Genomic DNA, 12,569 nt, shown 5'->3' with positions numbered 1-12,569 from the left:
AAGTCCCCTAAGATATTTTCTTATACTTAACCTTCTTCAGGCACCTAGAGCCATCCTCTAAGAATTCCTTTCTAATGATAATAACAGGACATCAGGGTGACTCACATGATTTTAGAGTTGAGGGGAGCTTGGACACCATCTCATGCACCTCTCCCAGTTTGCATATGTAGGACTCCAGCCCAGGAAGGCTGAGGGACTTGTCTGAGGGCTTCCAGTTCTTAGGGAAAGAACCAGCAGGTGGATGTGCGTCTCCCCCATTCTTGCCCTCATCAGTCTGCCACCCCTAGGCCATCGCTGCCTGAAGGCGGTTCCAGAACCCCCAAGACCATACCTCTGACCATTCTCCTGTGATCCAGACATACTCGCAGGGCTGCAGACTACAGCTCTCGCGGTCCACAGGCCGTGAGCTCATGCCACAGTGCACGCCGTGAACCTCACCACCTCTGTCCTCATCCACACATACCACCTTCCGGTACCTGGAGCCTTCACCACAAGTCTTGGTGCACTGTTATAGATAGACAAAACAGGTGGTGATGTGGAAGAATAACAGATGATTTCTCATGTCTTGTTACTGTGATAATTTATTTTCCTTTCTATATACTCTTTAAGATTGGGAGATCGCTGAGTGTATTATCAGAGAACTTATTACTTTACCCTCGTAACTTAACAATGTAACTGAAAAGAACACACGTGACTCCATATTGGGTCTAATCCTTTGGCTCTAACTCTTGTGCTCTGTTGCCTGTACTTAGGAGAAGGCGATGGCACCCCACTCCAGTACTCTTGCCTGGAAAATCCCATGGACGGAGGAGCCTGGTAGGCTGCAGTCCATGGGGTCGCTAAGGGTCGGACACGACTGAGCGACTTCACTTTTACTTTTCACTTTCATGCATTGAAGAAGGAAATGGCAGCCCACTCCAGTGTTCTTGCCTGGAGAATCCCAGGGACGGGGGAGCCTGGTGGGCTGCCGTCTATGGGGTCGCACAGAGTCGAACACGACTGAAGCGACTTAGCAGCAGCAGCAGCAGCAGCCTGTACTTAGCCATCTGCCTCTGCACCTTTTATAAAAGAATGTTGCCTGTAATGTATGTTACAGCCCATTCTCAAGGCTCTGACCTTTAAAGTATTCATTCATACAAGGATAAAAAGTTGCCAAAAAGAAAATAACAATGGTCCTATTGGAGGTTTATGGGAACCTTGTGACCAGGCCTACTTGGACAGCTCTGAGAACAAAGCATTCTGGTATAAAGAAGTCTGCAACAACCAGTAAGTCTAGCTCTGGTTAAGATGGTTCTTTGGGACACTAGTCCACCACCTTCTTGGTCCACTGGCTTTCTGAATAAAGTCAGAAAATTGCTGTTCCTTGCCCCAATACCTCATCCCTCGATTTACTGATATGGCATGTGGCAAGCAGCATGAGCTTGAACTTGGTAACAACAATACTGTTTCTGCCATAATGATCAGCATTCAATAAGTGACTGTCAGGATGAAGCAATGAAAGTGTGAATGAATGAAAATTGGATTTGGAATGAACCTTACTTCACTCACTCAAACACTGCTGCTGCTGCTACTGCTGCTAAGTCGCTTCGGTCGTGTCCGACTCTGTGTGACCCCATAGACGGCAGCCCACTAGGCTCTCCCGTCCCTGGGATTCTCCAGGCAAGAACACTGGACTGGGCTGCCATTTCCTTCTCCAATGCATGAAAGTGAAAAGTGAAAGTGAAGTCGCTCAGCCGTGTCTGACTCTTAGCGGGCCCATGGACTGCAGCCTACCAGGCTCCTCCATCCATGGGATTTTCCAGCCAAGAGTACTGGAGTGGCGTGCCATTGCCTTCTCCACACTCAAACACTAAATCTCTTTAAAACATATGGCCTCTAGATATTGATGTTGAAATACCTCTAGAGTCAGGGAAGTTATTCCCTGTTCAGGTGGTCCATTTCATAACACAGAACTAAGCCTATCTCTTTGCTGACTCCAACCTCTTGTCCTAGTGGTTAATTCCAAGGGAGCATAAAGGACAAGTTTTGTTTCCTACAAATAACCACCCTCAGGCACCTGAGGATAGCTTTTCTTCTCCAGACTGAGTTGGTGTCATCCCTGGATCATTTGGCCAGTATCCACCAAGTTCCTAAGAAGTGTCTGGCCCTATGATGGGTCTGGATGAATGGTAATGGAAACAAAGAGCACAGAGATGAGCTGTATTTTAGTAGCAAAGACTGACATTAAAGAAGTAGACAGCTAGCGATCAAGATTGAACCACTACTATAATTTCCATTTTCCAGATGAATAAACTAGGATTTAGCCGCCTAAAGATCTCAGGCTATCCATCTCTTTGTGAGGTAAACAGGATAGATGTTTTTTATTCCCATAAACCATGTGGAGAACATAGAGCAAGTGGTATGTTTCAATCTAGAATGATCTTTGTGCTGACCACAAATTACTTATCTCATTTTACTTTGACCAAGAGCAAACCCCACTGTAGAAGTTTCACCTTAGTTATCTGTGCTGTTAAAGGTCTTCCAAAGCCTGTCCTATCTAAAGAATCTGTGTTACTCAACATTTCAAGACTCTAGATTACATAGGAAAGGTACTGTAACCAACCTGTGTCAAGGACAGCTTAGGTTTCCTTTAACCAGGGATTATAAACTCTGTTGTCTTAGGGCCTTATCCGACTGCTGTGAACTGTCATTGTTGTTCACATAATATATTTTAAACTTTCTCCTTTTAGTCTAGAGAGCGTCACAGATCCCATTTTTCTTTTGTCTCTGACAAGTCTCCTTTGCTTTTATGACCTGCCTTATCCCAAAGGCATTTGAGTATGGAATTCAGCTTGACCCAGAGATGTCTTACCTCATATACCCCTTGCCTTACTTTTCTTTTTCTTTCTTTCTTCATTTCTTCCTTCCTTTCTCCTTCCTTCCTTCTTTTTTTTTTTTTTTTTTGGTTAGGAAAATAGACATAATCCATTCACCATTTTAACCGTTTGAAAGTATACAATTCAGTGGCATGTAATCACTGGCCATGTTGTGAAATCACATCACCCCAAAAGGGAACCCTACACCCATTAAGCAATCACTCCTCATTCCCTCTTTCTCTCATATTGTTGCAACTACCAAGCTACCTTCTGTCTTCATGGATTTGCCTGTTCTGGGTATTTCATAGAAATGGAATCATCCGATATGTGGCCTGTTGTTGTCTGGCTTCTTTCAATTAGCAGAATGCTTTCAAGGTCTTGCCATGTTGAGCATGGATCAGTATTTCATTCCTTTTTATGGCTGAATAGTCCATTGTATGGATATACCACTTTTTGTTTATTCAAATGTTAATGGACATTTGGGTTGTCTCAGTCTTTTGGCTGTTATGAAGAGTGCTGCTATTAACATTTGTATGCAAATTTGAACACCTGACTTCAATTCCTTTGGGTGTATCCTTAGGAGTTAGAAATGCTGGGTCACCTGGTATATCCATGTCTTTTGTGAGCTGCTTTGTTCTTTCAACAAGTAGAGGGGGTATGTATGTGGCTGTATCTTGATAGCTCCTTATCAAATATTTGCAAATTTAATTTAAAATTTCTGTTGCTTCAAAATCAACATCTAGGGTATGGAATCATTCATAATTTTTCTGGGGCACAAATCTGAATAGAAAACAGTGTGAGATGAGCACAGAGGAGCAAATCCTTTCCTCCCAGTGCAGGAGACTAGCTGTGCCTGATGCAGCCCAGCTCTGACTCAGCAGTTCTTGGGATTTCTCTTCTCCCGAAGGATACTGAGAACCATTGTGAAGTAGTAATGTTTCTGTTGCTTCATTAAAAAAAGCTAAATGAGCCATTGAATGTCACAAAACAAAACTGGCTAATTTGTGATGTGTAGATCTGTGCAGAAGACATACTTAACTCCCCACAGAAAAGGTAATTCCTGAGAAATCAGGACTTAGGTAGCGCAGAGAAGAACATGATTACTGAGCAGTCAACCTGGACTAAACCTTCTAGTGTCCTCTTTCATTTCCACTAATCCATAGGACTTTAAGCTGTATCAGTAAGTAACAGTTTAGAGCAGAAAAGCAAGGGTTACTTTTCTGCTTGTTAGATGTTTCTCCCTTGGTCTTAAGTAATGCTTAACTACCATAAAAACTACTTTGCCAATGGTGGCAAAGGGCATTGGGAAACCTTATTTTGAATATAACTTTTAGAATAACTAAAGTAAGTAAATAAGTGACTTGCCCAGTGGTTTGGAATGAGTCAACAGTGGCTCTGAAAATCACTTAGCATAGGCGTTCTCCTGGGGTTTTAAATCCTAACCAGAGTCTAGGGGCTGGGTAATCAGAAAGCAATCCAGCCCATACTATAGGATTTTATCAGCTTTCAGTAATATCACCCATTCCACCCATGTAAGATTTATGACTCTTTCCTCTGTCCTGGAATATGACCTAGAATATTCTGGAAAACAGATGGAAAAGCTCAACTAAGCTTATTTTAATTTTCAGAAGATTTTCCTCCAATTTCTTTATAGCTTTTAGAAAATTCTATACAAAGTATGTAAGACACACTACCAGCCTCTCTGAAATTCAGCATATCTGTGATTCAGTAAGCAACTATCACAGCCCTGGGTTAACTTGGGTAATTTGCCCCTTGTTCCATGGGCTACATGTAACTATAAATGTGTGGAAACTCACAGGGAGGAAATAACGTTTTAAATTTGAGGGTGAGGAAGATATAAAATAAACTTTTAAGGAACTATTTTATTTAGCTAGTTTGGCTGACCACAGGGTGATGTCTAAAAAGGATCATTTAATGCAATGAGTAGAAATTGTCTTTCCTAAAAGACTGGAATTGAGTTGCTTTACTTTTTTTGCTTAGGTGCTCTAACCATGGAGGAAAGAAAATCATTCTTCATATTTACCTGCTCAACCTGTATGGTTGCTGATTTTCTCCATGGAGGAAAGAATGTGTTGTGTTCTTACCAGGGTCAGGCTATCATTGTTCAATAGTGTGTGGGAAAGCAAGCAAAAGAGCAAGTGAAGAACTTGACAGTATGGTGTTCTGCTTGTGCTAAACAGAGTCTTTGGCTAAAAGGAACAGACAGTAAAAATTAATTTATCCTAAATTGCTTTACATCCAAAAAAGAAAAAGCAACCTTCAAATTACAACAGGTTCATTTTAAAAGTGGAGTTTGGGCATCTTTGTCCTAAAATATTATATGTGCCAGGGTAAAAGGCAGAAATAACTGTGTGGATACATTTTGTAACTTTAAAGTCATTCACTCATTCAACCAATACAAACACACCTCAGAGACACAGTGGGTTTGGTTCCAGATCATCACAATAAAGGGAATATCACAATAAAGCAAGTCACATGGGTTTCCTAGTTTTCCAAGGCACACAAAAAATTATATTTGCACTATAATCTACTAACTATGTCATAGCATTATGTCTAAAAATGTACATAATTTTAAAATTCTTTATTGATTAAAAAAAAAACAAACACACACAGATGCCCATCACCTCAGCCTTCAGTGTGTCCCAGTAGGAACATCAATAATCACTGATCACAGGTCCACAGACACGCTGGGCTCTGTCCTCCTTTTCTCTTCTACCTAGAATCACTGCCTCTTGGCGTTTACCCCTGACCACCCTAGAGAAGGTAGGGCTAGCCTATCATTCTCTATCTCAGCACCTTGTCCGTATTGTTTTTTTTTTTTCTCCATCATAGCACTTTTCATACTTGGTGATTTCATAGAACATGTCTGTTTGCTTGTCTTCTGTCTGTCTCTTTCACTAGATAATCAATCCCTGCCATAGCAATTCCACATTTTCTATTGTAACCGTAACGCCTAATGCCTGGCACTTTGCAAAGACTCTATAAAGATTTGTTGAATACATGAATGAAGGAATGAGTAATAAAGAGTTAGTATTTGGCCCTTGTTCACACATCAAAACTTGATCACTCCCTACTGTAAACTTCATAAAATCTTTGTAACCAACTGGCCAAGGACCTGCAGTTCATGACTAATTTTTCTGTGCTAAAAAGATGAACTTGGGAATCATTTTACAGCTGATATCAATAAAAGTTTTTAGAATCCAAATATGTGTTAGAGTGGTCCAAGTCCCTGCACTGGGTCAAACAGCCATGGGGTGGGCAGCTCAACAAAGGCCAGGCAGATCTGAGCACAGCTTGTCCATGGCAATGTGACAGGAAAGTAAAACAGCTGTCCTTACAGGAAAAACAGAGCTTGTTTGACTGTTCTAAAAGCTATTTTACAATGCTGTGATTTTAGAGTTGAAGCCAATTACCAGGTATTGTTTTATAAAGTCTTTTCTTCTTTCTTCCTTCCTTCCTTTCTTTCTCTCTCTCTCCCTCCCTCCCTCTCTTCCTTCCTTCCTCTTTTCTTCCCTTCCTTCTTTCCTTCCTTCCTTTCTTCCCTCTACCTATTATTCTCTCACTGCATTCATTAATGGAGTCATTCATTTATAAAGTGTCTTCAATGCCACTGTGCTAAAAGCTGGGAAAACTCTGGTGAACAAGTTTTATGACTTCAAACAGCTGACAATATCAACAGCAAAGACAGGCAAAAACAGTTCAGAGCACTAACTACTGAAGCAGAGTATTTTCAAGGTGCAATGAGAGTGGACAGGAGGGCTACCTGACTCGAGGGGAGGTATGATCAGCAAGGGCTTCTGAAAAGATACGACATCTTGTCTGAGACTTGAAGGATGAGCAAGGGTCACTGAAGTAAGGAAAGGAGGAGGGCAGCCTTATTGTGATACAGAGGTACTAGGGAGGAAGGAGAGTATTCTGGGTAAAGGTAAGAAAAGGTAAAAAAAAAAGAGCACTCGTAAGTCCTGGAAGATTTACTCCTTAAAGCTAAGGGATGTATAACCCACATACTCAGAATTCATATTTAATCAAAAGCCCTATAAGTAAGCTATGAGTAAATTCATTAGCTTACTTATAGGGCTTTTGATAATCTATAAATTTATAGATTATAATATTATAAGTTTCTTATGATGGTAATTTTCAAAAGAATTAAAAAGTCAATTTTTTAAACTCAGCCCCAAGAGCATAATAATTCAAAAGTGAGTAAAACTGAGCAGTGAAAAGCTAAATAACTAGCCCAAAGTTGGCAGGTGATCTTAAAAGCCCAACACTGTGATACACAGTCTTTGCTGAAACAGTGGTCATCATCTGAACTCTCCATCAAGAGTTCATGTACCAAAGAGGAGTAACATTTGCGGAAGGCCTAAAATATGCTAGGCACTGCACCGAATCCCTCCCTTAACCTCATTTAACCTAAGACCCGGATTCAGCAAAGTCTGACATATAATACCCATTTTGCAGATGAAGTAAATGGAGCCCATAGATTTGATGTCAATTTCCCAGAGTCCCAGGTGGTCTTGTTTACAACACTGTGGTTTTCTGAAGAGAGCATTTTTCTCTTCTTCAATTATTTTGTGCTATATCTGAAAGTCCAGGCTCTATCCTTGTGGTACCATGAATAAACATTAACCCCCCTTCCCCAGTATAGTCAACAGGCCTCTCAATACACAAAGGGGACTAATGACATGCTCCATCTTCATCAAGACTTCCCCTCAACCACATGCCTTAAGGTCTGATTATCAACCAACTGGACCAAGAATTTCATTTTAAGAAGAGGGTGGGGCAGTCACCCTCTAGAGAATTCTACCAATACTTTGATGCCAACTATGCAGAAAGAGGCTGGCCAAGCCAAAAATAAAATAAAAGAATTCACCTTGGGTGCATGTCAACACTGGAGGAGGTAGACTATAACGATTCAGAGCATGTATTCCTGAAGTCAGGTTTCTGGTCTTCAAATCCCAGCCTTATTACTTAGTAACTACATGAACTTGGATGAATTAACTTAGCTAAGCCTCCAGCTTCCTCATCTTTAAGTGAGGATAAAAATTTAATTACAACACCAGAGAGTTATGGAAAAGGTTAAATGAGGTCCTCCATATAAAAATACTCAATAGAGTGCTTGGTCCATAGCTTAATGAACAATGAGATGTATTACTTTTATTATCATTTGTATTAGGGCCACTGTGCCAGATAATCATAGACGATGCCCCTCACATTGTAGCCTATGGGAATGGCACCCTTGGGCTTGTACAGTGTACAACCTGTGTGACTGTATACAACATTCCTGATGATCATGCTATTGTGCATAGGTGGAACTCATGCTTCTCAAGGCGGACACTTGGATTATTTCTCATGAAGAAGAGGGTGCCATTTGCTATATGCCTGGCATGAAGTACATCTTGCCAACAAGCAGGTGGGTTTTTAATAGTGTCCAAGGGGGAAGCAAAATGAAAAAATGCACATGTAGAAAGCAAACAACAGCTCTGAGTTAGCTGTCAAGAACAGCTAAGAAGAAGAGAACTTCCCATAATGGGAAGGGATGGGGGTAGCAAGTGTCCAGCATCTGATTCACTGGGCTCTAAGGCTGTGCCCTGACATCTCACTGACATTAGGTCAAGGTGTCACTTGATGAAGGGAGGGAAGTTAAGACATGTGTCTGCACATATCAGGTAAAATGGAAGCAGAGTGAGTGGGTGCAGAGGAGGAGAGAACCAGAATGAAGGTGCAGGTTGATTGAGGGGAGCATGAAGGGGGTGGACTATCAAGTGACCACCCAGTTGACTGTTTAACAAGGACACTTTAGACCATGGAAGTAGGGGCAATTAACAATTACACCAGGGCTGCCCCAGGTAAATAGGATGAGAGGCCACTCTTTTCCTGACATGGCTTATGAAGGTGGTTGCCCAATTGCTCACAGCATTCCCTTTAAGCCTTGTGGCCAAGGGGATGTTAGGAAAGGACCACCAGCATGCCCTGCTAATGAGAAACTATGGCTTTTGATGGAACTTCTCCCTCGGCTGATGGGGAAGCATGTTGGCAGGAGGGTAACTATCAGAGTCTGCTTTTCTCATTGCTTCTGTATGACCAGCTTCTAAATTTAGCCACAGGCCAGGCTTTCTTCGTAGGTCTTCTATTCTTACATGGCACTTGAAAGCAATATTTGAGGAAGGATTTAGAAAGATCAATCTGCATGGCACATGCAAAGATGTAAATTTCTAGGCACGTTTTGGATGATCAGAGAAGAGGATCTCCTCAGTGCATGTCTGGCAAGATTTCTCGTCTGTGGGAGTCAGAAAGAAGCGTCAATGGAGCATGCATTTTCCCAACTGACTCCAGCGTTTTCAAAAGTTGGCTAAAGCGTCAGCTGTCAGCTTAGATTCATTTCTGAACACGCTTACTCTGTGCTCCTTGGAGCAGTCACACAGGGTGGAGTTTGGCAGGACATGAAGACAGAGAGGGAGAGAGCAGGCAGTGGTAGGTCTGAAGCACGAATCAGAAAGAGTGTTGAGTTGTGACACACAGGCAGAGACGAAGGAATCTTTTCTCCCTTCCGTATCTCACCCTGTCAATCCCCAAGCCACTCGATTATTTATCGTTTTCTCAGAGGGACTTTGCATAGTTACCATTTTACCATTTTACAGATGGCAAACTCACAGCTCAGAAAATTAGGCATCCTTGTTCTAAGCCAGGCGTTTGAAGTGTGGCAGTCCCAGGATATGAACCACGTCTGAAGAATTCTACAGCCTCTGGGGTTCCCAGCAACTTGTGTGGCTCAAGTGCAATTAATTTGAAATATAACTGCTCTAGCTATTCCTCTCTACCACTGTCTGATAGAAGTGAAGAAAAGAAAGAAAAAAAAAAAAACACCCTAGAGTTTCCTTTGAAAAGGAAAATGAGAAAAAAAAATTTTTTTCTTTTAGTAGAGAGGGTGAGACTTCTAAAGAAAAGAGATGACTGAAAACAATGGAAATAATCAATCAGGAAGGTGAGAGAGAGGGAAGAACAGAGCTGGAAGGCTGAATCCCCACAAGGATTAAAAATGCAGTTGTAGGAAAACAAATCCCATTTAAAATGGAATAAAACAGAATAAAACACCTAGGAATAAATTTAACCAAGGAGGTGAAAGATCTGTACATTGAAAACTAATAAAAGACACTGAAGAAGGCAGAAATACATGGAAAGATTCTGTGCTCATAGGCTGGAGGAATTAATATGGTTAAAAGGTTCATAATATCCAAAGCACCATATGCAAAAGAATAAAACTGGACCTCAATCTTACACCATAATAAAAATAAACATATGGGTCGCAAAGAGTCGGACATGACTGAGCGACTGAACTGAACTGAACTGAACTGAATATAAAGCACTCACCAGAGTGCCAGGCACTGTCTCTCCTGTCCTGAAAAACTATTCCTGGTGGGAAATTCCTGTCTCAACTTCCTATCTCTGAGCATTTTACACCTTGTACTTTCTGTTTCATTCCAATGTCAGTAGATAAAGTATTGCTTTTAAAAATATCTTTTCCTCCCTTTTCTACAACTGAATCTTCTCCACTGAAAACAGAGGATCCTCCCTACGAAAGTCCTATCCTTGCTAGATCCAGGCCATTCCTCAGGGACACTTAATGTTTTCTTTAACTAGACATTAACTTGGAGAAAAACAAATTGGTCTATTTCTGCATCAACGGAGCAGTTCTTCAGAGGCACTCACAGTTTTTTACATGTTGAAAATCCTTCACTAATTAATCCGGGTTTCAAATGAAATGCCTGCCTCCCAGCTGATGGCTGAAGCCATGGAAGAAAAAAAAAATTCCAGAGGAGATCCTACCTAGGGTCTGCCCAGTGGCTGTTTGAACTTACGCAAATGACCACGTCTGAATACACACATTCAAAAATATTTCTTCCATCTCCCCCTCCTTCTGGGAAAGTTATCTTCATGCATTTGGCCCACGGCCTGTTCAACTTTTTCTGGAGGCAGCCAGATTTGCAACATCAAGAACACAAGCGTTGGAACGGCAGAGAAAGGAGGAGTTCTCCCACCCTGCCTGGAACAAACTACTGCCCTCTGACAGTGACCTGGTGGGAAAACGCCAGCCTGGTCACTGCGCTGGAGGGCTTCACAGGGGAACGGATGTGATGATAGCAAGGGGGCTGAGCGAGAGGCTGGCAGGTGCCCGCTTCCTGGCTCTACTTACTTCTTGCCATTCCTCTGCCCTCCACGCGTACAGCGGACACGGCGGGGCTTGGCAGGCACGCTCTGACTCTGGTCGGGTGTAGGGGTTGCACTCGGTCTCCCTGGCCGTTTTGTGCGTTCCCATCTGACAGCCCACATTTCTCCGCCGCACGCCTTGGCCGCACGACACGGAGCACTGCAAGGACAAGAGGATGTAAGTGGGAGCTGTGGGTTGTTGGTGGGAGGGGGCGGTCATCAGGGCGGAGAGGGTCAAGGACCTGGGGATGGCATTCCTAATCCAATGATCTTCACAGCCATCACGGGGTTTTCTAATTTCCAGTGAAAGGGACCCAGGAAATGTCTAAAATCTGCAGCCTCATTGCCTAACAAAGCCAGTTGAGTGAGGAAGAGACTCAAGTTTGGGGGTAATTTCTCAAGTTAACAAAACTCCTGGATGATGGAAGAGGCTGGGAGACATCATTCAGAGACATTCAGTACATCCTAGAGTACTGCTGCCATGGGAAATGAAAATCCCAAGTGATTTCTATCCCGGAAGGTTGGAGGGCCTTGAAAATTGGAGAGACAGTTGCACACAAGAGAATTTCTTGGCAGATGAAAATTATAACTCAAGGAGAGAAAATCACTGAAGATTTTATGGCCTTATAAGTAGAATTATTTTCTCCAGTCTCCTCTTCTTCTTGCTCCTATTACTAGAGATAGGGGAATTCGGATGAATGTATGAAAAATAAAAGCTGACAGAGAAAAACTATTTCCTTGGGTGTTGTGTTTTCAGCCCGTGAAATGTACTGTTAATCAGGCTGAAACATTTTGTTGACCAAGCTGCAAAACACCCTATTAACCTGCAATTAACTTTTCTCTAAATTAATTTTTTAGTGGTTTCCTTGTTACTGGGTTTTATAATCTCACTCATGGGCAGGCCAAGAATTATTATCTTTATTAAGCTTTTGACAGTGAGAAACTAAAGGCAACATTTAACTGGAAAGAAATGCCTATTATTTCACTTAGCTATTAAAAATTGTTTCCAAGTTTGTGTGATAGCTGAGCCTCCATTCATTTTTCTGACTGAGAAAACAAGCTTAACATACATTAAAGTCATATTCCTAAGAGGAAGTCTTCATACAGAATAGAATCAAGCTTTTAAATTAGACAAAAATTCCTGTCCAGCTACCCTGCAGCAGGATTCATCGTACTCTGAGGCTAATGGGAATTTACTATCAAGAAGCACCCCTAATGAATTCTGGTGCATATTAGTATTATTTCCATTTCAGATTCTAAAAAAACAGGTGATAATATTTAGAAGGCAGCTTGGGAAATCATATCATTTCAGATAAGTCTGCCAGGCAAGGAGCTTAAACATTCACATCAAAGCTAGCTGAAGAGAAGGAAATATTTTAGAGCAACATTGCTACTATTGTTTGGGTTTAATTGTATTAATTGGATTGAATGAGTTTGTGACCCACAAGAAATCAGACATTTAAAGTCATTGTGCTCTGGGTGGAATGA

General features: G+C 41.7%; 1 protein-coding gene across 4 annotated transcripts in view; it reads right to left on the bottom strand.

Moving 5' to 3' along the window:
• ADAMTS9 (ADAM metallopeptidase with thrombospondin type 1 motif 9) overlaps positions 1 to 12,569 on the bottom strand; it is a 160,594-nt gene that overhangs the window by 23,865 nt on the left and 124,160 nt on the right. For all 4 annotated transcript variants that reach the window (XM_055558400.1, XM_055558398.1, XM_055558401.1 and 1 more), the window contains 2 exons: positions 11,068 to 11,241; positions 332 to 505 (listed from right to left, as the gene is read on the bottom strand). In XM_055558400.1, the coding sequence (XP_055414375.1) occupies positions 332 to 505; positions 11,068 to 11,241 (348 nt within the window). The remainder of the gene's footprint in view (positions 1 to 331; positions 506 to 11,067; positions 11,242 to 12,569) is intronic.

Source organism: Bubalus kerabau, chromosome 20 (assembly GCF_029407905.1).
Source record: "Bubalus kerabau isolate K-KA32 ecotype Philippines breed swamp buffalo chromosome 20, PCC_UOA_SB_1v2, whole genome shotgun sequence".
In the NCBI taxonomy this organism is placed as follows: domain Eukaryota; kingdom Metazoa; phylum Chordata; class Mammalia; order Artiodactyla; family Bovidae; genus Bubalus; species Bubalus kerabau.
This window is presented reverse-complemented; position numbering and strand designations above follow the sequence as displayed.